Raw genomic sequence first — 22,713 nt, 5'->3', positions numbered from 1 at the left:
GCAGAGTATGGCAGGGTATTGCAGAGTATGGCGGGGTATTGCAAAGTATGGCGGGGTATTGCAAAGTATGGCGGGGTATTGCAAAGTATGGCGGGGTATTGCAGAGTATGACTGAGCATGGCTGGGTATGGCTGAGTATGGCCGAGTATGACTGGGTATGGCTGGGTATCACCGAGTATTGCACGGTATTGTAGGGTATTGCAGAGTATTGCACAGTATTACGGGGTATTGCAGAGTATTGTGGGGTATTGCAGAGTATTTCAGGGTATTGCAGAGTATTGCACAGTATTGTGGGTGTATTGCAGAGTATTGCACAGTATTGTGGGTGTATTGCAGAGTATTGCACAGTATTCTGGGGGTATTGCAGAGTATTGCACAGTATTACGAGGTATTGCAGTGTATTGTGGGGTATTGCAGAGTACTGTCGGGTATTGCAGAGTATTGCACAGTGCTGCTGCCATCCATGACGCCGGTTTGTTTACATGTCATCGCTCCGTCATTTGACGGAGCGATCACATGGTAAACGGCCACGATCAGCGGCCATTTACCGGGATCCGTGATGCGCCGGGTCCTCTGGACCCGGCAGTCACGGATGTGTTCGGATGCGCGCCCCAGGGGGCGCGCGAGAGGGGAATTCTGGGAGGACATCATAGTACGCCCTCCCAGAGTTAAGCAACCGCCCTGCAGCCATCATTCGGCTATGGGACGGTTGTTAGATGGTTAATGAGGAAAAAAAATGAACTTAAATGATTTTAGCAAATGGCTGCAATATAACAGAGTGAAAAATTTAAGGGGGTCTGAATACTTTCCGTCCCCACTGTGTGTGTGTGTGTGTGTGTGTGTGTGTGTGTGTGTGTGTGTGTGTGTGTATACACACACACACACACATATACATACACACATACATATATATATACACACACACATACATACACACATTCTAGGGCCTGGTTTGGAGTTTGGGGGGGACCCCCAAGCCATTATTTTTTTATTTTGGTATGGAGTTCCCCTTAATATGCATACCAGAGCCAAAGGGCCTGGCATGGACTGGGGGGGGTCACACGCCGTTTTTTCAATGTTTTTTTATCTATATTGCCGGGACCTGACAATACATTACAGCCGTGCGCAATTTTAATTGACATTTTTTTAAAGGCACCATATTTAAAGAAATATTTCATTTTTATTGTTTCACTTTAAGCATTATTAAAATCACTGCTCCTGAAAAAACGGTTGTTTTTAAAACTTTTTTTTGCATTGGTACATGTGGCCAGAGGTAGTACCTGGGTCCTAATACAATTTTTATGGCAATAACTTGCATACAAGCCTTTAAAATGAGCACTTGATTTTTCATGTCCCAAAGACTTTAACGGTGTTTGCAAGTTTGCACAAATTTTTTGCTTGTTTGCATTTTCTGGTGCGAACCGAACCAGGGGATGTTCGGCTCATCCCTAATAGGCATGAAAGCCAGGGAATCAGGCTCATAATAAGTATCCTGTAAATAAAAAATCATAAACTGTACACCACATTGACTATTTTTTCGGTGTCCCCACTTTTATATTTTGCAGTGCTTTATCAGTGAACAAAATTATAATTGCTTCCTGTACCAAAAGTTTCTGTATTACAAATATGTCTCAGGTACTGAAAGTATGGTTTCACACAAAGGGCCTCAAACAAACACTGGAAGAAAGTAAAAGTGGATTTTGCATCTGCAGCAGTCAATCACTCATTCTTTACACTCATATACACACACACATATATATATTGGTTGTAAACCCTTACATATACCCAGTGAAGTGACTGGTCTCAGGTCAGGCCACAGAGATTGAACAAATCCTCCTGCATCAACTATACCTGTTTATCTACATCCATCTTTCCGCTACATTCATTCAAAGTGCAGAATTTACACAGGATCCCTCCCCTCCTTCACACAGCTCACAGCAACAGAGCTGAGGCTGGCAATCAGCTGGAGCTTCCTCCCCTGTCACCATATTTCTCTTGATGTCAGGAAAAACTTGTCAGAAGTGATTCATGCTGATAGCAGAAGAACAAGGCTGAAGACAGAAATGGCACTTAGTGCTCTTAAGTTCATATTTCATGTCTGAGGCTTACAATAACTAAATTAGAATGGCTGGAGACAAAGCATGCACTTGAAATACAGCCACATGTAGAGTGTCGGCTGTTTACAGCCACAATGTCAGGCAGCAGCAGGGAAGTCAGCACTTGAGTCCCAGGTCATGCACATTGATTAGTTGCCTTGGGTATTCTCAAATGACTTGGCTGAAACTGCACCTCACACTACAGTTCCTAGGTGGCTCTGCAGCTTCTTGATCAGCTCTGCATCTGGATTGTATTAGCAACTCCCCCTGTATACAGAACAGTGCTTAATCAGTGCAGAAGAGGGGGAACACTGAGGATCAGTACAGCTACTACCACAAAAGATAACATTGTGACCGATAGCAGAGTACCAGCCTGCTTAATGAGGTATACCTACCCCTACCCTACCACCTACCTACTGTGTACCTACCTATCTACTGTGCAACACCTTATAAATTAATCAACTTAGCAACAGTGTTAATTTCATCAACGAAAATGTTTGTCAACTTTTTTGTCAGCAGCACAGTGAGGAAAGCGAAACGAAAAGTACACCACATTTCCGTCCACTGATGAAAACTATGACGAAAATCAATTCAGTTTTCATTAACGAACAAAAAGTAAATGAAAATGTGAGGCAGGGACGTTTACCCTTGTGAAACAATTTCCAGTTTCCACGGAAATCCGCCTGCTCCCGCTCCCAGCAAGCAAGCGACTGTGTGCAGCCAGCATTACAGGCCTCCAAGTCTCACACCATGACGAGTACGACTGCTAGAGACCAGAGCAGCACTGTGCATTTCCGATTTCTGATGACCGCCCACGTCCAGAGCAGAGAGCAGACAGAGCACCCACTGTGAGTGTGCAGTGTACATTACAATTACAGCAGGCCTGAGGTGAAGCCACCCCTCAGACCACCATCTGTCCAGAGCACTGTGTGTGCATTACAGGTCTCCTCTGACCAGTGGCATCCAGGGCACTGTGCATTACAGGCCATCCCAGAGACCACCATCCAGCACTGTGCAGCATTACAGACCTCCTCTGATCAGTGACCACCAGCATGGCGGCATCCAGAGCACTGTGCATTACAGGCCATTCCTCAGACCTGAGATCACTATCCAGCACTGTGCAGCATTACAGGCCTCCTCTGACCAGTAACCACTGACCACCGCATCCAGAGCACTGTGCATTACAGGCCATCCCTCAGACCTGAGACCATCATCCAGCACTGTGCGCAGCATTACAGGACTCCTCAGACCACTGTCCAGAATGGCTAAATCTGTATCTGAGTTTATTCAAACCTTAAAGTGTTACTAAACCCACAACAGAAAAATCAGTCTGTATATGCAGAATAGCATGCTTGTTATACTCACTGTGGAACTTAAGGGGTTAATCCTCTGCATTGTGTAAAAAGGCTCTTTGACACTATATGGACAGATCCTTCCCTCCTGCATTGTCTATCTTGGCAAGGCCAAATAATACAGTGAGGGTAGCCGTCCTGAACATGCTCAGTTTAGTCTCTATTGCTGGAGAGAACATTTCCTGTTTCAGTTGAACTGTTCAGGTCTCATGATATTGACATCACACATGTGGGCGTGTATACAGGCTTTAGTGGAAATCTCCTCCTACCTGAAAACTCAACACTGGAGAAACTGTGCAGTTTATCATGTGACCATGGTATACAGATCAGTAAAAAAGGTATATAGTGGCAGTATTTTAATGTAAAAAGAAGATTTATAAGCTGTGGGTGACTGTGTGGGGGAGGGCTTAGGAACTATTTTCATATTACTGGGCTTAGTAACACTCTAATACCATAAATAATAACACGATATTAGTTTTTTTACTCCAGGAGTATATAATGAGTTTGGAAATTCTATATCAATTTATAAATAATGCCTTACAATTTAACTAAACACATGAGATTTTAGTTGATTAACGTGATTTTATTTGACTAACGTGTACTGGAGATTTTAGTCGACTAAAATATGACTTAAACTAAAACCATTGCAGATGACTAAAATGAGATCAAAATGGCATTTTAGGCAAAAGACTATAATTAAAACAAATTCAAAATGCGATGCCAAAATTAACACTGCTTAACTACCGTATATACGCGAGTATAAGTCGAAATTTTCAGCCCCTTTTTTGGGGCTGAAAGTGCCCCCCTCGACTTATACTCGAGTCACCGCCGTCTGCCTACCTGATCAGCGTGTCATGCAGGCAGACGGCGGCCAGCGTGTGCTACATAGCACTCGGCAGCCTCTCACTGTTCAAAAGCCGCGCCTCCTCGTCTGTGATAGGCAGTCAGTGTACAGCCTATCACGGACATTGTCTCATCCTCGTCCATGGTATGAGGATGAGAGAATGTCCGTGATAGGCTGACCGCTGACTGCTGGGAAATTGAGTTTTCTGCCTATCATGGACGAGGAGGAGGCGCGGCTTTTGAACAGTGAATGGCCGCCGCACATGCTGATCGGTGCAGAGCGGTACACGGAGGATGCAAAGGACACAGGTAGGATGCACACAGACACATGCACACAGGTACATATACACATGACACATGCACATATACACAGGTACATGACAAATGCACATAGACACAGGTACATATACACATGACACATGCACATATACACAGGACACAGGTACACAGGACACAGGTACACGACACATGCACAGGACACAGGTACATGACACATGCACATATACACAGGACACAGGTACATGACACATGCACATATACACAGGACACATGCACAGGACACAGGGAGGTATACAGCTGCAGATGGGCATTGTTGACCCTCTTTTTCCACTTACAGTAGCTGCTGCATTTCTCCCCCTCGACTTATACTCGAGTATATACGGTGCCTGCTAAATAACCTTATCTAACTCCTGTGTACCCAAATGTTAATTACACCATACCAACTAGAAAACCTTACCTACCTTATGTACAACTATTATCATACTCTCTGTATGCCTCTACTGTTTTTACTGCCTGTCTTAATACTATCCATCTCCTTCACAAACTGCTTGCCATCACACTCTCCATATTACTTTCCTGCACCTACAGCCTGCTGTCATACCATCCGCACTTCTCACTGCACATAATTCCTACCGTCTCAGACCTGGTTCACATCTATGTGTTTTTTGGTGCTTTTTGCAGAAACGCTCTACAGTTCATTTAACATGGTTTCCTATTGGACACGTTCACATCTATGTTTTTTTTTCAGCTGCTGCATTTTTGGAAATGATCAGGGACTATTTTAAAACGCAAAACAACTTTTTTTTTAAAAAACTTTTTTGATTCAATAGACTTCAATGGAGAAGCTGCAGAACATGTAGTGTGTTTTTGCTGCGATTTTGCTGCAATTTGCATTTTTTAACCACTTCAGCCCTGGAAGGATTTGCCCCCTTCCTGACCAGGCCATTTTTTGCGATACGGCAATGCGTTGCTTTAAATGACATTTGCACGGTCGTGTGACGTTGTACAAAAAAACTAAACTGATGTATTTTTTTCCCCCACAAATAGAGGTTTCTTTTGGTGGTATTTGATCACCGCTGCAGTTTTTATTTTTTGTGCTATAAATAAAAAAAGGAGCGGCAATTTTGAAAAAAAAAATATTTTGTACTTTTTACTAAGAAATATCCCCCCCAAAAAAATGTAAAAAAAAACAAAACAAAAAAAAACACACATTTCTTCATCAGTTTAGGCCAATATGTATGCTACATATTTTTGATTAAAAAAAAAAACAAAAAAAACACAATAAGCGTATATTGATTGGTTTGCGCAAAAGTGATAGCGTCTACAAAATAGGGGATAGATTTATGTAATTTTTATTATTATTATTTTTTTTTTACTAGTAATGGCGGTGATCTGCAATTTTTATCAGGACTGCGACATTGCGGCAGACAGATCGGACACCTTTGACACTTTTTTGGGACCACTGACATTTATACAGCGATCAGAGCTAAAAATAGCCACTGATTACTGTATAAATGTCACTGGCAGGGAATGGGTTAACACTAGGGGGCGATCAAGGGGTTAACTTGGTTCCTTAGATGTGTTTCCAACTGGGGGGGATGGGACTGCCTGGGGGAGGAGACATATCGTTGTAAAAGGGGACAAATCGCGGTAAAATCGTGTGTAAAAAAACAAAACGCACAGCAAAAAGCACTGCAGAAATGGATCAAAAGCAAACTGCATAGGTGTGAACCGAGCCTTAGCCTTTGCACTCCGTTACTGTACATATGGGCTGCTGTCATACCCTCAGAACTCCTCTGCTGCACATACTGCCTGCCATCATACTCTTTTTATGCCTCTCCTGTACATAATGCCTGCCATAATATGCTCCACACCCCTCTCTTGCACATACAGCTTGTCCGTATAACCTTTGCACTCCTCTCCCCTGAACATTTTACCCACTGTCAAACACTCTTCTGCACATATGGGTTGTCATCATACTCCCTGCATTCCTCCCTTGCACATACTAGCTGCCATTATACCCTCCACCTAAACATTTCTTCGACATTGTTTGTTAATTCTTCAACCTTATGCTAATGTCATTAAAATTCAAGTGGTAGTGAATTTTGTAAAAAGATTAACTAATACTGAATGATAGTGATCAGTTCAAGTAGCTTACCCTGGCCCACAAGTGTCCTGACAATGCAGTGGTGCTGCCAAATAACATTGCTAGACTGCAAACCCAGAATGCTTTAAATCCAAAATTTAGTAATGTGTAGGTTATTACTACTTGATAAGTATGTTTATATAGTACTGAATGCATGCATGGCTGTTTTATGTTAAACGACTACAGCAAAATATATCTAAGGCAAAAAAAACCCCAAAAAACAAAAATGATCTGATGCTTTCATTTATTAAAATTTGCAGCCCAAGTCAGCTTTAAGATATGTAACGCCTTTCTAGCATCACAGGAAGATTTTGTGTGAATACTGGTGTCGCACTGTCGCTAGTCATCTAGTGTGGGAAGTGCCATTTTAGTGTACATAAACCTCAAAATAATGTCATTGAAGCATGAAGCATGCTGTGGTTTGGAATCTTTGAACAGCTCATGTACCAAGGCTTACTAGTCATTTCCTGCTCTCGTTTATTTAACCCTTTAACCATTAGAGAAAACATGTAAGAAAATTGTATTACATAAGTTACTCCAGCAAATGCTTACCCAACTACCATGTCTTTAGGACCCATATTTATAGAACAAACTCCGTCTTCACAATGCCTCCCTACCAGGCTGTGGGCATGTAGCCGGACATCTTTGCCATTGGTTACCAGCTGGACAATGATTTTAGCATGGCCATTGTAATTGTAGATCTGGTGAAAGAAGAGGAAAATGTTTACCAGAATAGTATAGCCAAATAGTATACTATAACAAGTATTCTGCCACATATGACTCTAAGGCTGGGTTCACACCTAATGCCAATGCGGCTCCCAGTAGGGATCCTGTGCGTCCTGGTTCATCGTTTAAGGTCCAATTTCAGCCCAAATTTTGGGATGTATTTGTACCTGAAACGGACCAAAAGACACGCACAGGACCCCTGTGCAAATTCGCACCGGAGCCGCATTGGAGATATGTGAACTGGCTCCATAGAGAGCTGATCACAATCTCCTGCTATTGCGAATTGGATGCAGTAATCCCGCATCCAATTCACAATAGTGTGAACCCAGCTTAAGGCTATCACAAAGCTGAAATACCTTTGTGGGGTCTATTTTACTTGCCAGAAAATTGTATTTTTGTTTATGTTGTTCTGATATTTACACAGCTCTGCCAGACAGTTAAAGCTGATTACTTCGTTTTTTCTTTACTGCAAGTAAAGTAGACCTGAACTCAAAAAGTGAAGATTTGCTATGTGATAGGCAACATCTAGAAGAGGTAATTGCATCGTAGCAGTGCTCTGAAAAATGTACCTTTTTTTCTCCTGAATTCCTCCTGAAAATAGTAGTGGAACTCCTGTGGCTTGTACAGGTAAAACTGCTCCTCTGACTGCTACATAGTTACATAGTCGGTAAGGATGAAAAAAGACACTAGTCCATCCAGTTCAACCTGTGGTGTGTATGTGTTTAGTTCATCAGTAAAGTGTATATCCCTGTATGTTGTGATCGTTAAGATGCGCATCGAATAGGTTTTTTAAACTATCTACCCTCCCTGCTGATACCACTGCTTGTGAAAGAGAACTCCACATCCTTACCGCTTTAACAGTAAACCCTCTACGCTGATTATGGTGAAACCGCTTCTCTTCCAATTTCAGTGAATGGCCGTCTGTATTTTTAAACTCACAAGTTTAAACTAAACAAGTTTTTTCCCTATGCTAAGGTCACCAGTAAAGTATTTGGTTATCGCTATCATATCCCCTCTCAAGTGTCTCTTCTCCAGAAAGAATAAGTTCAATGCTTGCAGTCTTTCCCCATAACAGAGGTCCTCCAGTCCCCTTAATAGCTTTGTTGCACTCCTCAAACTCTTTCCAGTTCCAGCACTTCTTGAGGACTGGTGTCCAGAACTGGACGGCATACTCAAGATGTGGCTGGCTTTGCTTGCAGCAGCTTGGCATTGCATGTAATTGCTGAGCCTGCAATCTACTAGGACCCCCATATCTTTCTCCTCCATCCTGGATTCCCCCAGAGGTTCTCCCCCTAGCAAGTAACTTGCATTGGTATTTTTGGCACCCAAATGCATTACCTTACATTTGTCAAGATTAAACCTCATTTGCAATGTAGTTGCCCACCCCATAATTTTACTTAGGTCTTTTTCTAGGGTTTCCACATTGTGCGCGGAAGTTATTGCCCTGCTTAGCTTTGTATCATCCTCAAATACTGGTATTGAGCTGTTTAGTATATTCATTAATGATATAGAGAATGGAGTAAACAGAATTGGCCCCAGGACAGATCCCTGGGGGACCCCGCTTACTACGACAGACCATTGCGAGTACTCACTTTTTATCACCACCCTTTGGACATGCCTCTGTAACCAGTTTTCAATCCAGGTACTCATCCTATGGTCAATGCCAAAAGACCTTAGTTTGTAAAGTAAACATTTGTGGGGAACTGTATCAAATTCCTTTGCAAAATCCAGATACGCCACATCCACAGGCCTTCCTTTATTTAGATGGCGGCTCACTCTCGTAGAATGTTAATAGATTGATCTGGCAAAAACTATCCTTCATGAATCCATGCTGATTACTATTAATGATATTGTTTTCAGTACAAAAATATTGGATACAGTCCCTTATCATTCCTTCCAATAGCTTGCAGACTATTGATGTTAGGCTAACTGGCCTGTTTAGGGATATATCTGTGACCTTTTTTTAAATATTGGTACCACGTTGGCTTTTCTTCAATCAGCTGATACCATTCCAGTCAGTAAACTGTCCATAAAAATTAGGAACAACAGTCTAGCTATCGCCTGACTGAGTTTCTTAAGGACCCTCGGGTGTAACTTATTTGTGTTAAGTTTTTCAAGTCTATTTCTGACACTGGCTTCTGTTATCCACGAGCTAACACTGCTAGTGTTATGAGATTTGCATTGAGATTTGTTGCTGCTGTTTCTGTGGTGTTCACTGTTCTACTTGCTGGAAGAAAGTTGAACCTGGAGACCTGAAAACAAACATCTCCCTGGTTCTGCTTCATACATTCTGGGGATCTGTGCTTTCTGAACCACTTTTGCAGCTGTATTTTTATTCCTCCATCAGGCAACAGACTACCAACCGCCCACTGACATGATAAATCAAAGCCTGTCACTTTACCAAGATGGCTGCCTTCAAACAGAAAAAGGCTTGGTAAGCCAGTAACTTAAAGTAGTTCTAAAGCTAAAATGTTTTTTTTTTTACCTTAATGCACTTCCCGAATTAAGGTAAAAACATTTTAGAACTAGATGTGCCTCCCCCATCAAACATTTCCTTCACTCCTTGGTCAATCCTGGCCGCGGTCTTCTCTCCTATACCCCTCTTCACACAAGGATTGACAGGCAACAGCGGGAGCCACTGGCTCCTGTTGCTTTCAGTCAAATTCATTGAATAGGGAGTGGGGGGCGGAGCAGAGCTGCGCTGCATGTGTCAATAGACGCACAAGCCTGGCTTTGGAGAGACCCCACATGAGTGCCCCCATAGCAAGAGGCTTGCTATGGGGGCACTTGGAAAAGAGGGAGAGGAGAAGCCCAGAGAGCTGGCAAGGGATCCCAGAGGAGGACATTTGGGGCCGCTCTGTGCAGTACCATTACACAGAGCAGGTAATTATAACATGTTTATTATTTTAGGGAAAAAATAGCCTTTACAACCACTTCAATTAGCTGCAGGGAGCCTATAGGCAACGCCGCTGACCAGTCTGCTGGCTCCTGCTTGCTTTTTATGGGCACAAGTTTCACAGTTCCGGTCTTCCAACTGCTTGCCGACCGCCCCACGTACATATACTGCAGGGCGGCGGCTCCTGCAGGCAGAATCATGTACAGGTACATGATTCTGCACTTCAGGGTCTGCTGAGTCCACGCAGCCACCAGCAACCAGCTCCCGCTGTGATTGGATACAGCAGAAGCTAATCAGCGGGACCCACCAATTGTTCCCGACAGAGGCAGAATGGCGGTCTGCCTATGTAAACAAGGCAGATAACCGTCCTGTGACAAGGGAAGACAGAGATCCTGCGTTTCTGCTAAGCAGGAACACGGATCTGTCTTCCCCCCAGTACAAGCACCACCTAGGTACACATTTAACCCTTTGATTGCTCCTTCCCTCCCAGTGTCATCAGTACAGTGCATATTTTTTAACACTGATAACTGTATTGGTGTCACTGGTGCCCAAAAAGTAGTGTCTGATTTGTCTGCTTCAATGTCACAGTCCCGCTATACAAGTCCCTGATCACTTCCAATACTAGTAAAAATAAATGCGCAAACCAATCAATATACGCTTACTGGGATTTTTTTTTTCCCCAAAACACATAGCAAAATACATATTGGCCTAAACCGTTTAAGAAATTAGATTTTTAAAAAAAATTTATTGGATGTGTTTTATAGCAGAAAGTAAAAAAAATTTAGTTTTTTTCAAAATTGTCCTTTTTTTTTGTTTATAGCGCAACAAAAATAAAAACTTCAGAGGTAATCAAATACCACCAAAAGAAAGCTATTTGTGGGAAAAGAAGGACATCTATTTTATTTGGGTACAGCATTGCACGACCGCACAATTGTCAAATAAAGTAATGCAGTGCCGTATCGCAAAAACTGGCCTGGTCCTGAAGGGGGTAAAACCTTCCAGAGCAGAAGTGGTTAAACAATACAGCTTGACCACCTTGTCTCCCCTCCAGCCTGTGATTGAACAAAAAATGAGCAGCAGCACATTGATGAGCTCATCCCTCAGCTCAACCTGTTCTCTCCTTCCAGTCCTTCTTAATCAATGCACAATGTACACAACACACCTAATTGGCTGTTGGTGGTGCCCCTTCCTCTTCTCTGTATAGAAGTGAAGAGGTTACAGGAACTGTACACTAGCAGCATTTAAAAATAAGTTATTTTTTTTAATAAATACATAACTGTTTTAACTGGATTGTTTTTCTGCCTAGAGATTAGATTTAACTTTTTGTTACTATTGGATACCAAACCAAACAAACAATAAAAGGAATAAAAAAAAAAAAAAAAAAAGTACATGAAAAGTTCTACATGACAAACATTCGAAACTAAGCATTAGTATCTATGCTATTTGATGGAAACATCCGGTTTCATGACGACATTAGTAGGCAGATATAAACATCTGCTTTCAGATATTTGTCAAATGGAGCCTTTGATATACTATATTATTAAATATCATTAAATAGTATATTTCCTAGACCACAGTCTGTTACATTTGTGATAATATGACACACTAACAGCTGGTTAATATTTAAGTCAGAATAGGTCATTTCTCCAGTTTCCATGTACAGATGACTGATATGAAATGAGTGTGAATGGTCTCCTAGACAGAAACTAATAAATAGGACCCTAACTGCACAACATTAAAACTATTATATTTTTTTCTGAAAAGACTGAAATGACATAAACATATTTTATATGAGATTTTAATAAATGGGTTTAAGAATTTTTTACTCTTAAAGATGCGAATGAGAGTCCTGGAAACCGTTATTTAACGCCAAAACAAAAATACTTTTCAGCTTTCCAATGCTTTAAAAGGTAGTATCTGCATTCATTTACTCTTTTTTAGACTTTTTTCCTTTATTTTCACCAGGTGATATGGCCAGTAACACACTTGCTCTCTTAGGCTGGCCATAGGCGGTTCGAAGCTCAGCCAGTTCAACAGGAACCGGACGAGCTTCGAACCGTGTGTGAGCAGGCTGAATGTACCAAGTTGATCAAACGATCAGCCTGCTGGATTCACTTTCGATTCTTGCCAGCGGCTGCTATAGTCATTGGCAATAATCACTGTCTTCTCCCGTTGGGGACGGCTTCTCCTGCTCGCCCCCATCGGGAGCAGACAATTGCTCGGCAGGAGTGATTCCCCTGTCAGCACTGTCAGTGTTGGTGAGGGAATCGTACATACTTAACACCGTCTATGGCTGGCCTTATGGCCCGTACACACGATCGGAATATTGTACGACCGATCGTATGACTGTTCTCGCTTAATAGTCGCAAGTAGAAATTGAATAGCTAAATAAAGTCACGAAAATTCTCGTACGACAGACAAAAAAAAAAAATGGGAAGTGATGTCATGTGTTGTAATGTATTTTCGGACGACAACTATACTGACTAAACAAAAATCGTACGATCTGAAATCGTACGAGGAAAATTTTCGTGTATGTCCAATCGAATAATATCAGATGAGCGGTCGTGATCGGCTGTCGAAAGTAGTGTACACACGATCCGAATATCGTACGATCCTTCCTCGGACATGACAACTTGCATGTACTTCAATGAAATCTACACGACTTTAAAAAAGGTTCCTGCACTACATTGATGCGACTTTCATGCAACTTGAGTCCCATAGACTGCAATGTAAACTCTCAAAAGTCACATCTTAATGTTATCAATGCGACAGTTGTGCAACAGTCAAAGCAAAAGTCACATCCAAATCGCACCCATCCAAAGTTGCTTCAAAGTCGAAATAGAAATCGCACGACTTTGAAGTCGCAGAAGTGTGAATGGAGCCTTAGGGTGCAGGAGACACCTTTAGATAGCAGCACTGTCAATCTTGGGAGAGGGTAGTGTTATATGCACTAGCAGCTTTAAAGGAACTCAAATAATTTGAGGGTCTGTACAACATCAAGTTTCAAATCTAATTTGACTACCAATTACATTTTTGTGAGGCACTCTAGTGGCATGGATGAGAACTGATGTGGCATGGATCAGCATGAATGGAGATGGATGAGCCATGGATGGGGATGGCTGAATATGGATGGGATGACTGAGCATGAATGAGTATGGCTGAGTATGGCCAGGTACGGCTGAGTACTGATGAGTATGGATGGGATGGCTGGGTATGGCTGGGTTCGGCTGGGTACAGCTGAGTATGGCTGGGTATGGCTGGGGGTGGATGGGATGGCTAAGCATGGATGGATGGATGGATGAGTATTGTGGAGTATGGATAGATGGCTGAGCATGGATAGATGAGTATTGCTGATTAGGGATGGATGGCTGAGCATGGATAGATGAGTATTGCTGAGGATAGATGAGCATGGATGAGTATTGCTGATTAGGGATGGATGGCTGAGCATGGATGAGTATTGCTTATTAGGAATGGATGGATGAGCATGGATGAGTATTGCTGATTAGGGATGGGTGGCTGAGGATGGATGAGTATTGCTGAGTATGGATGGATGGATGAGTATTGCTGAGTATGGATGGATGGATGAGTATTGCTGAGTATGGATGGATGGATGAGTATTGCTGAGTATGGATGGATGGATTGATGAGCATGGATGAGTTTTGCTGATTAGGGATGGATAGCTGAGCATTGATGGATGGATGAGGCTGGAATTGTCACATATCAGCGCTGTGGGCACTACAGATCCAGCCCACAGCGCTGCACTTGATCTCTCCCTCTCCGCTCACACTGTACTGATCGGTACAGAGAGGGGAGAGAGGAACCGGATATGATGCCGGTTTGTTTACAGGTGATTGCTCTGTCATTTGTGAGCGATCACGTGGTAAACGGACGCTGTCACAGATATTCCCGGGTGAGCGCCCCAGGGGACACGATTCTGGGAGGATGTCAATGTAAGCCCTCCCAGAGTTACCGAGCCACGCTGTAGCCGTCATTCGACTATGGTGCGGTCGTTAAGTGGTTAATGTTGGGTTCACATACAGTATATGAGGTACGGCACACTGCATGTGATTCAGATAGGAATTGCACTGCATTCCTATTCAAAGTGATGTCTGTGTAGTGCGATTTGAGCTATTCGTTTGTAGGTGCAGGACTCTTTTTTCCACTTGAATCGGATCGCATGGGTGTTCACAGATATGCAATCCAATTCTGTCAATCGCACTGTGTTTTGTGAACCGCTTTGGGGTATCCTTATCCTAACAATGACACCCGCTGCGGTTCGCATGAATGCCGTGTGATTTCAATGAGATGCAGGAAACGTACAGGATTCGTTGTTTCCCGCACTGCATATATGTTAACTGAGCCCAACTGACAATTTTGTTTTTGAGTTAAAAAATTAAAAAGAGAGATAAAAAGTTGACATTACAAAATTTGGAGTGTACAATTGAGGCCTGGTTCACACCTATGCGTTTTTTTTTTTTTTGTTATGCTTTTTGCCGAAACGCGCTACAGTCCATTTAACATGGTTTCCTATGGAACATGTTCACATCAATGCTTTTTTCAGCCGATGCATTTTTGGAAAGGGTCAGGGAATTTTTAAAATGCAAAACGGAGCATTTTGGTTCAATAGACCTAATGGAGAAGCTGTAGAAAAGCATGTAGTGCGTTTTTGCCATGTTTTGCACTTTGTGCACAACAAATTGGCCAAAACAAACTGCTGCAAAAACGCACCGCAAAAAGCACTGCAGAAAAGGATCAAAAGTAAACGGCATAGGTGTGAACTAGGCCTGAGGGCAGTATCTAAAGCCATTTTTGGCCATTGTTTTGAATAGACCCCAGTTCACACTGATGTGGTGTGGGAAACGCAGTGATCCCTGTGCATTTCCTGCACCGCATAGCAATCGCTGTGATCTACTGCGGGTGTCAATGGAAAGTTAACAACACCCCAAAATCAGGTTGCAAATGCAATGTGTTTGCCTGAAACACCCATGCTATCCGTTTCCTGTGCAAATAAAAAAAAAAAAAAAAAAAAAAAGAGCTGCCTGCACCCTTTCAATGTTGATGTGGGGGGATTTGAGCCATCCAGAATGAATGGGCTCAAATCGCACCAAACAGAATCGCATATGATTTGCACAGGAATGTGGTGCTATTCCCGTGTGATTCACACGCAGTTCACAGTGTGAACCTAGGCAGAGTAGTGAGGAGTCTGAACTCCAATCAGAGTTTTATTGCTGTCTATTGATGTCTCTGTTTGGGAGCTTCAACCTCTGTATTTGTCCTGGTGAGCATTGTCACTGGGACTAAAAAATTAAACCTAAAATTTTGATTTGCCTCCAGTATAGGAATAAAAGGGGGAATCTTCCAAAGGTGATATTTGTTCTGGTAAAGAAAAAAACCTGTTGGGGATTTTAATAATTCTATACTCTAAACAAAACTAAAAAAAAAAAAAAGTTTTGACTTTAGATATACAGTACTTTTAAAGTCAGTTTTAGATCAGATTGTGCTTTTATCCCTCTGGGGTCAAGGTCAAGATGGGCTTGGCAAATTAATGAAATGCATGATTATCAGACAGTAAATGCAGCTTACAGCTAAATCCTCTGTGCCCAGTTCAGACGTATACTTCCTATTTCACCTGCTTGTGATCGTTCAGGGCAATTGACGCCTCTGTATATTGCAATTTATTTTGCTTGCTTTACACTTCTTCGTTAAAATCAAAATAAATGTGATTTACAGGAGCTTACTATAGAACACAACACAGTGACACAGAAATGATGTAGCAGAAGGAATGTAAAACAAAAATTCCAGAGTAACATTTAAGCATGCTGAAGGTAGCTTCTAAATAAATATATCTGGAAGGCAGCCAACAAGTATCTGCTTTCTTGTAATGGAAAGTACATAAAATGCTGTACTTTCCCAATTCAACAGAACTATTCCAAAATGTTTTGCTTACAGAGGAATACAGTATCAGGCAAAAAAAACAAAACTTTACACACTCACATAAGATGAAAGAATAAATATTTAGTAGTATTAAGCAGTAAATATATGATGGTCTCTGCTGAACTGGATTAATTTCGATCCATGTATGGCCGGCTTACCACTACATTACAATCTACCCTTATTGCATATGCTTTTCATTCTCTATGCTGAACGCCAATTTATGTACCACCCATCTCTTTTCATTCCTGCCATGTTCTCTCTTAAAGTGATGCCATGCCCCACATTAGTTTGACTTTTATTTGCTCTAAGCATTTATCTTCCAATAATTTTTAAGAAGTTTACAAAGCTAATACAAAGAATGCCAGTGTTATAAGGCGCAACAACATATCTCACTTTATATACAATACAAAGTAAGATTCCAAAAGAACAGCAGTTTTAACTAGGTCTTATGTAATATTCTAATTTTCTGAGATACTGAATTTTGGGTTTTCACTAGCTGTAAGCCACAATCATCAAAATTATAAAAAATTGGATTTTTTCATCATACTTACCTATAAAATCCTTTTCCTTGAGTACATCATGGGAAACAGAGGGGGTTATTTATGAAAGGCAAATCCACTTTGCACTGAAAGTGCACTTGGAAGTGCAGTCGCTCTAAATCTTAGGGGTAGATCTGAAATGAGAGGAAGCTCTGCTGATTTTATCATCCAATCATGTGCAAGCTAAAATGCTGTGTTTTATTTTTCTTGCATGTTCCCCTCAGATCTACAGAGACTTTACTTCCAAGTGCACTTTCAGTGCACTTGCAGTGCAAAGTGGATTTGCCTTTAGTAAATAACCCTCAGAGTCAGGCTAATATCCTACTGGGTAATATCCTATTACCCGCTGGGACGTCCCAGAGCAATAGCCTTGAGGGAGACACCCTGCCAAACAATAGCCATCAGAACTTATACGGCAGCCCGCAGTACGCTGCGGCCAAAAGCCAAATCCTCGGCTGCTCGAACATCCACTTGATAACATTTTGTAATTGTATGTACTCAATCTGAGCCACAGATACCTGATGGCTAAAAGCCCAGGAGGTTCCTACACCCCTGGTAAAATGAGCTCTCACCCTAAAGGGAGGAGCTTTATGTTTCAGACCATAGGCCCAAATGATCAACTGACGGATCCAAATCGGCAATGGAAGCCTTGGAAGCTGCCTGTCCCTTCTTGGGTCCTTTTGGTAAAATAAAAAAAAAAAAAAAAAGTCTGATCCTTGAATCTGCAGATCTAGACAAATAAACATTGACTGCCCGGACAATGTCCAAAGGATGCAGTCATCTCTCTTCCGCCGAACGAGACTGAGAGAAGGCAAAATAATGTCCTGATTTAAATGAAAGGCTGACACCACTTTTGGCAAAAAGGATAAAACCAGTGTTAATTTCGTCGACTAAAACGACTAAAACATTTTAGTCAACTAAATGAATACTATTTTAGTCGACTAAAATACAACTAAAACTAAAAAAACTGAGATGACTAAAATACAACTAAAACTAAAATGCCATTTTAGTCAAAAGACTAAAATGGGACTAAAACTAAAATGCCATTTTAATCAAAAGACTAATGCCCTGTACACATGGTCGGACATTGATCAGACATTCTGACAACAAAAACTATGGATTTTTTCCGATGGATGTTGGCTCAAACTTTTCTTGCATACACACGGTCACACAAAGTTGTCGGAAAATCCGATCGTTCTGAACGCGGTGACGTAAAACACGTACGTCGGTACTATAAACGAGGCAGTAGCCAATAGCTTTCGTCTCTTAATTTATTCTGAGCATGCGTGGCACTTTGTGTACGCACGATCGGAATTTCCGACGACGGATTTTGTTGTCGGAAAATTTTATAGCCTGCTCTCAAACTTTGTGTGTCAGAAATTCCGATGGAAAATGTGTGATGGAGCCCACACACAGTCGGAATTTCCGACAACAAGGTCCTAGCACACATTTTGTGTGTACAGGGCATTAGACTAAAACTAAACTGAAATTTGACTTCAAAATTAGCACTGGTCTGTAGTGCATGTTCAATAACATAAATAATAACATATTAGATTTTTCACTCCAGCAGTATATAATGAGTTTGGAAATTGTAGAGAAATGTTAACTAATGCATTACAATTTCATTACACCCATTAGATTTTAGACGACTAAAATGAGTTTTAGTCGACTAAAATGTACTGGAGATTTTAGTCGATTAAAACGTAGGACATTTTAGTCGACTAAGATTTAGTCGACTAAATACGACTAAAACTAAAACAATCGCAGACTAAAATGGGACTAAAACTAAAATGCCTTTTTAGTCTTAAGACTAAAATTAAATCTAAATTTGCTGCCAAAATTAACACTGGATGGAACAGGTCGTAACATGACCCTGTCGCGGTGAAGATCAAGTATGGTTCCCTGCACAAAAGGGCCGCAAACTCCGACACCCTTTTAAACGAGGTGATGGCCATCAGGAAGGCTAGCTTGCATGACAGCAAGTCTAATGGAATTTCCTTTATAGGGTCAAATGGTTGCTACTGTAACACAGACAGCACCAAATTCAAATCCCAAGGACATATAGGTGACCTAACGAGGGGACAGCAAGCAAGTTGGCCCCGGCATAAAAGTTTGGATCAGTGAATGGGAGGCTAAAGGCCTTTGGAAGAATACTGATAGGGCCGAAACTTGACTTCTGATTGTACTCAAAGCAAATTTGATTTCCACAGATGACTGTAGAAAAGAGAAAATTCTCCCAATCACGTATTTCTGAGGAAGCCACGAGAATAGCCACGCTGTCAAATTTAGAGATTGTAAATTGGGGTGGAATATAGAACCCTGAGACACGTGGAAGCGTCCATGGCCCGTCTATTGTCAGTCTCCGGGAACCAGGGCCTTCTGAGCCAGGCTGGTGCCACCAGAATGACTGGAACCCCCTCTCTCCGAATCCTGCGCAGCAAATATGGAAGAAGAGGTATCAGAGGGAAAGCATAAACCAGGGAGTACTGGCTCCATCATCAGAGCATCTGCTCCAATTGCCAGAGGATCTCTTGTTCGGGACACAAACTGCTGTAGTTTGTTGTTGAACCTGAATGCCAGTAGGTCGACCTCTGGCCACCCCCAACGTTGGCAAATTTCCTGGAACACCTCTGGGTGTAGAGACCATTCCCCTGGGCAGATCTGCTGGCGGCTGAGATAATCTGCCTTCCAGTTCTCAACTCCCGGGATATGGACTGCCGATAGAATCGGCACATGTCCCTCTTTCCATCCAGTTCAAACTGAGTGAGTGTGGGTGCGTATCTACAATTGTCCCTATCCCTGTGCATTGTGTCTCATTAACATCCTCATCTATTATATTAATATTTATTTAAGGTACCCATATAGCGCAGACAATTTACGCAGCGCTCCACACATACATCACACACTCACATCGGTCCCTACCCTCAAGGAGCCCACAATCCAAGGTCCCCAACTCACATTCATATGCTAGGGCCAATTTTTTGGACAGAAGCCAATTAACCGGAGGAAACGCATGCAGGCACTGGGAGAGCATGCAAACTCCAGGCAGGTAGTGTCGTGGTTGTGATTTGAACCAGGAACCCTTTTTACTGCTAGGTTTTTTAGTGCTACCCACTACAGCACTGTGCCGCCCAAGTATGTGGTTCACCTCCTTCAGAGCTGAACGACTCCTGGTACAGCTTTGATGGTTTATCTAGGCCACTGCAGTGGCATTGTCGGACTGAACCCTGATAGGGCAGTCCTGAAGCTCCGCCGTCCAGGACCGTAGGGCCAGACCTACTGCCCGTAATTCCAGGACATTGATGGGCAGGATCTATTTTGTCCCTGACCATTTCCCCTGAGCTGTGAGCCCTTCTAGGGTTGCTCCCCAGCCTGAGAGACTGGCACCTGTAGTCAGTACTCTCCAAGTTACCGGGAGAAAGAACTTTCCTCTTCGCAGGTTCTGATCCTGCAACCACCAGTTTAGGCTTAAGCGGTGGTTGCACATTGGATAATCCAGGGCTTTTCCTCTTTCCCCTTTCTTCTGTTCCAAGCCAACAAGATGTCTTGTTGTAGAGGCCTGGAATGGAACTGGGCATAGGGCACTGCCTCGAAGGAGGATACCATCCTCCCTAGAAGACTTATACAGAGCCGAATGGAGGGTTGTCTGGTGCCCCTTATCTGATGCACCTGAACCTTCAGGGCACAGATCCTTACAGGTGGCAAGAATACTCTTGCTTGGACCGTGTCTAGGATCAGACCTAAATACTTTAGACTTTGAGCTGGTTTCAAGGCTGACTTTTCGGTATTTATGATCCAGTATAAGCTTTTCAAATACCTCACTGTGTATATTATGCTCTGTTCTAGATATGAGTGTTCTCTGAGCAGAATCTCTGAGCAGGGTCCAGATACTCGAGCACCAGGATCCCTTGAGCCCTTAAAAGACCCAGTACTGGTGCTAAGACCTTTGTGAACACCCGGGGAGCTGTAGCAAGCCCAAAGGGTAGAGCCACAAACTGAAAATGACCTTCCTCTACTGCAAAACGTAGGAACCTCTGCTGCGGCTGAAAGATAGGTACCTGTAAATACACATCTTTTATATCGATGGAGGCTAGAAAGTCTCCCCTCTGGAGTGAGGTTACTACTGAGCGGACAGACTCCATCCGAAAGGACTGTATCAATAGATACTTGTTCAGGGATCTAAGGTCCAAAATGAGCCTTGTGTCCCCGTTTGGTTTCTGAACCGTAAACAAAGTTTGAGTAAAACCCTGTGCCCCTTTTGAATACAGGAACCTCTACAATCACTCCTTGATGCACTAGATGATGTAGTGCCTGAAACAATAAGTTTCTTTTTGGAGGATTCGAGGGAACGCTGGATCCTAAAAACCTGAGGGGGAACCCCCGCAACTCCAGCTTGTAATCGCGAGATATAATTGAGGTGACCCACTCGTCCTGAATTGTTGTTTTCCAAATGTCTGCAAAGTGCAGCAGCCTCCCCCCCCACCTGATGCAGTGGGGGCGCCCCCTCAAAAGGAGGGCTTGGTGCTGGATTTAGAGCACTCTAGCCCTAGCTCCCTGTTGGTGGCGGAACCGCCTTGACGCTGAGACATTTGAGGAAGCAGTCCCTGAGGTTTTAAACAAGGGAAGTCTGGTGCTTTTCTTCACAGGGAGTAGAGAACTCTTCCCTCCAGAAATCTTTTGGATATATTTGTCCAAATGATCACCAAATAAGCATTCCCCATGAAAAGGGAAACCTGCCAATAACTTTTTACAAGGAAGCTTGGCTGACCAGTTCTTAAGCCATAAAAGTCTGCGCATATGTACAGACAAGAGAGTCAAATGAGAAACCTACTGTATTGAATCCTTTAAGGCATCAACAGCAAAACACAGCGCTCAAGGAATATCTGTCTTACTTTCAGGCAGATCATCCTCCTGGTTAGGCCATTTGACCTGATCCTTTACAGACTGGCAAATACCAATTGCTGCAACAGCTGGCTGAATAGCTGAACTGGCCAAAGAAAAGAAAACCTTTAATAATAACTCTAATTTCTTGTCAACAGCGTCTTTCAAGCCCTGTCCGTTTGCTTCCGGACAAGTTAAGTTCTTGTTTAAGGAAAAGTATGCTGCATCTACGGCTGGCATGCTCCATTTTTTACCCTTGAGATATAAAAGGGAAAAACTTTTAGGAGTAATAGAAAAATACTGTCAGGATGTTCCCAATCAGCATACACCGCCTGTTCCAACAGGGGGTGTAGGGGGAAAGCCTGTGTGGCCTGAAGAGGTCTCAGGGATCCCAAAGAGGACCAGGGGGGCTCAGTCACCTCTGTGAGAGGCAGCATAAAAGGCAGAACGAACCATTTCGGTTAGAGTCAGGATCAAAAGCCTCTGCAAATGAGAGGCAGACATCAACTGGATATCTTCTTGTCCAGATTGCTCGGAAGCAGACATCTTCCGGGCACTCCACTGAATGCTGAGCTTTTAGCTCTTCCCCATCCTCAACCCATTCCTGCTCCAGACTAGGAGGCTCTGGGGAGGGGGATCTGTCACGCTTCATGCCACCCTTTGGGATGGAGGCAATCATGCCAGCAATCCTGTGCTCTAACCCGGCTAGAGCCGAGGACAGTTCATCCTTGGTGATAAAGGGTGAAGCAGTAGCGTTGACTGCAGGCACAATACCAGATAGGCGCAGCGGCTCAGATTGCCTGGAAGCCTCTGGTCCTTCAGGGGATACAACACTAGGGATACGACTAGGTTTGTCAGGAACTACTGACAACATAGGTGTGCCCTTCCCTGTAGTGTTAGTCCCACGCCTCTTTTTTGAAGACATTTACCAGCCACAAAAAGAGAGTACTTGGGTGTAGTATAAAAACACCTCAGAATGGAGACCCTTTAATAGGGCTCACTAAGCCCCTATGTAACAATC

General features: G+C 42.8%; 1 protein-coding gene across 5 annotated transcripts in view; it reads right to left on the bottom strand.

Moving 5' to 3' along the window:
• The window catches only part of NFKB1 (nuclear factor kappa B subunit 1), a 214,741-nt gene that overhangs the window by 123,173 nt on the left and 68,855 nt on the right, over positions 1–22,713 (bottom strand). For all 5 annotated transcript variants that reach the window (XM_073601654.1, XM_073601638.1, XM_073601643.1 and 2 more), the window contains one exon: positions 7,269–7,417. In XM_073601654.1, coding sequence (XP_073457755.1) covers positions 7,269–7,417 — 149 coding nt within the window. The remainder of the gene's footprint in view (positions 1–7,268; positions 7,418–22,713) is intronic.

The sequence above is a fragment of the Aquarana catesbeiana genome, linkage group LG01, assembly GCF_042186555.1.
Source record: "Aquarana catesbeiana isolate 2022-GZ linkage group LG01, ASM4218655v1, whole genome shotgun sequence".
Lineage (NCBI taxonomy): Eukaryota > Metazoa > Chordata > Amphibia > Anura > Ranidae > Aquarana > Aquarana catesbeiana.
Note: the sequence above shows the minus strand (reverse complement) of the source record. Positions and strands in the feature narration are given on the sequence as shown.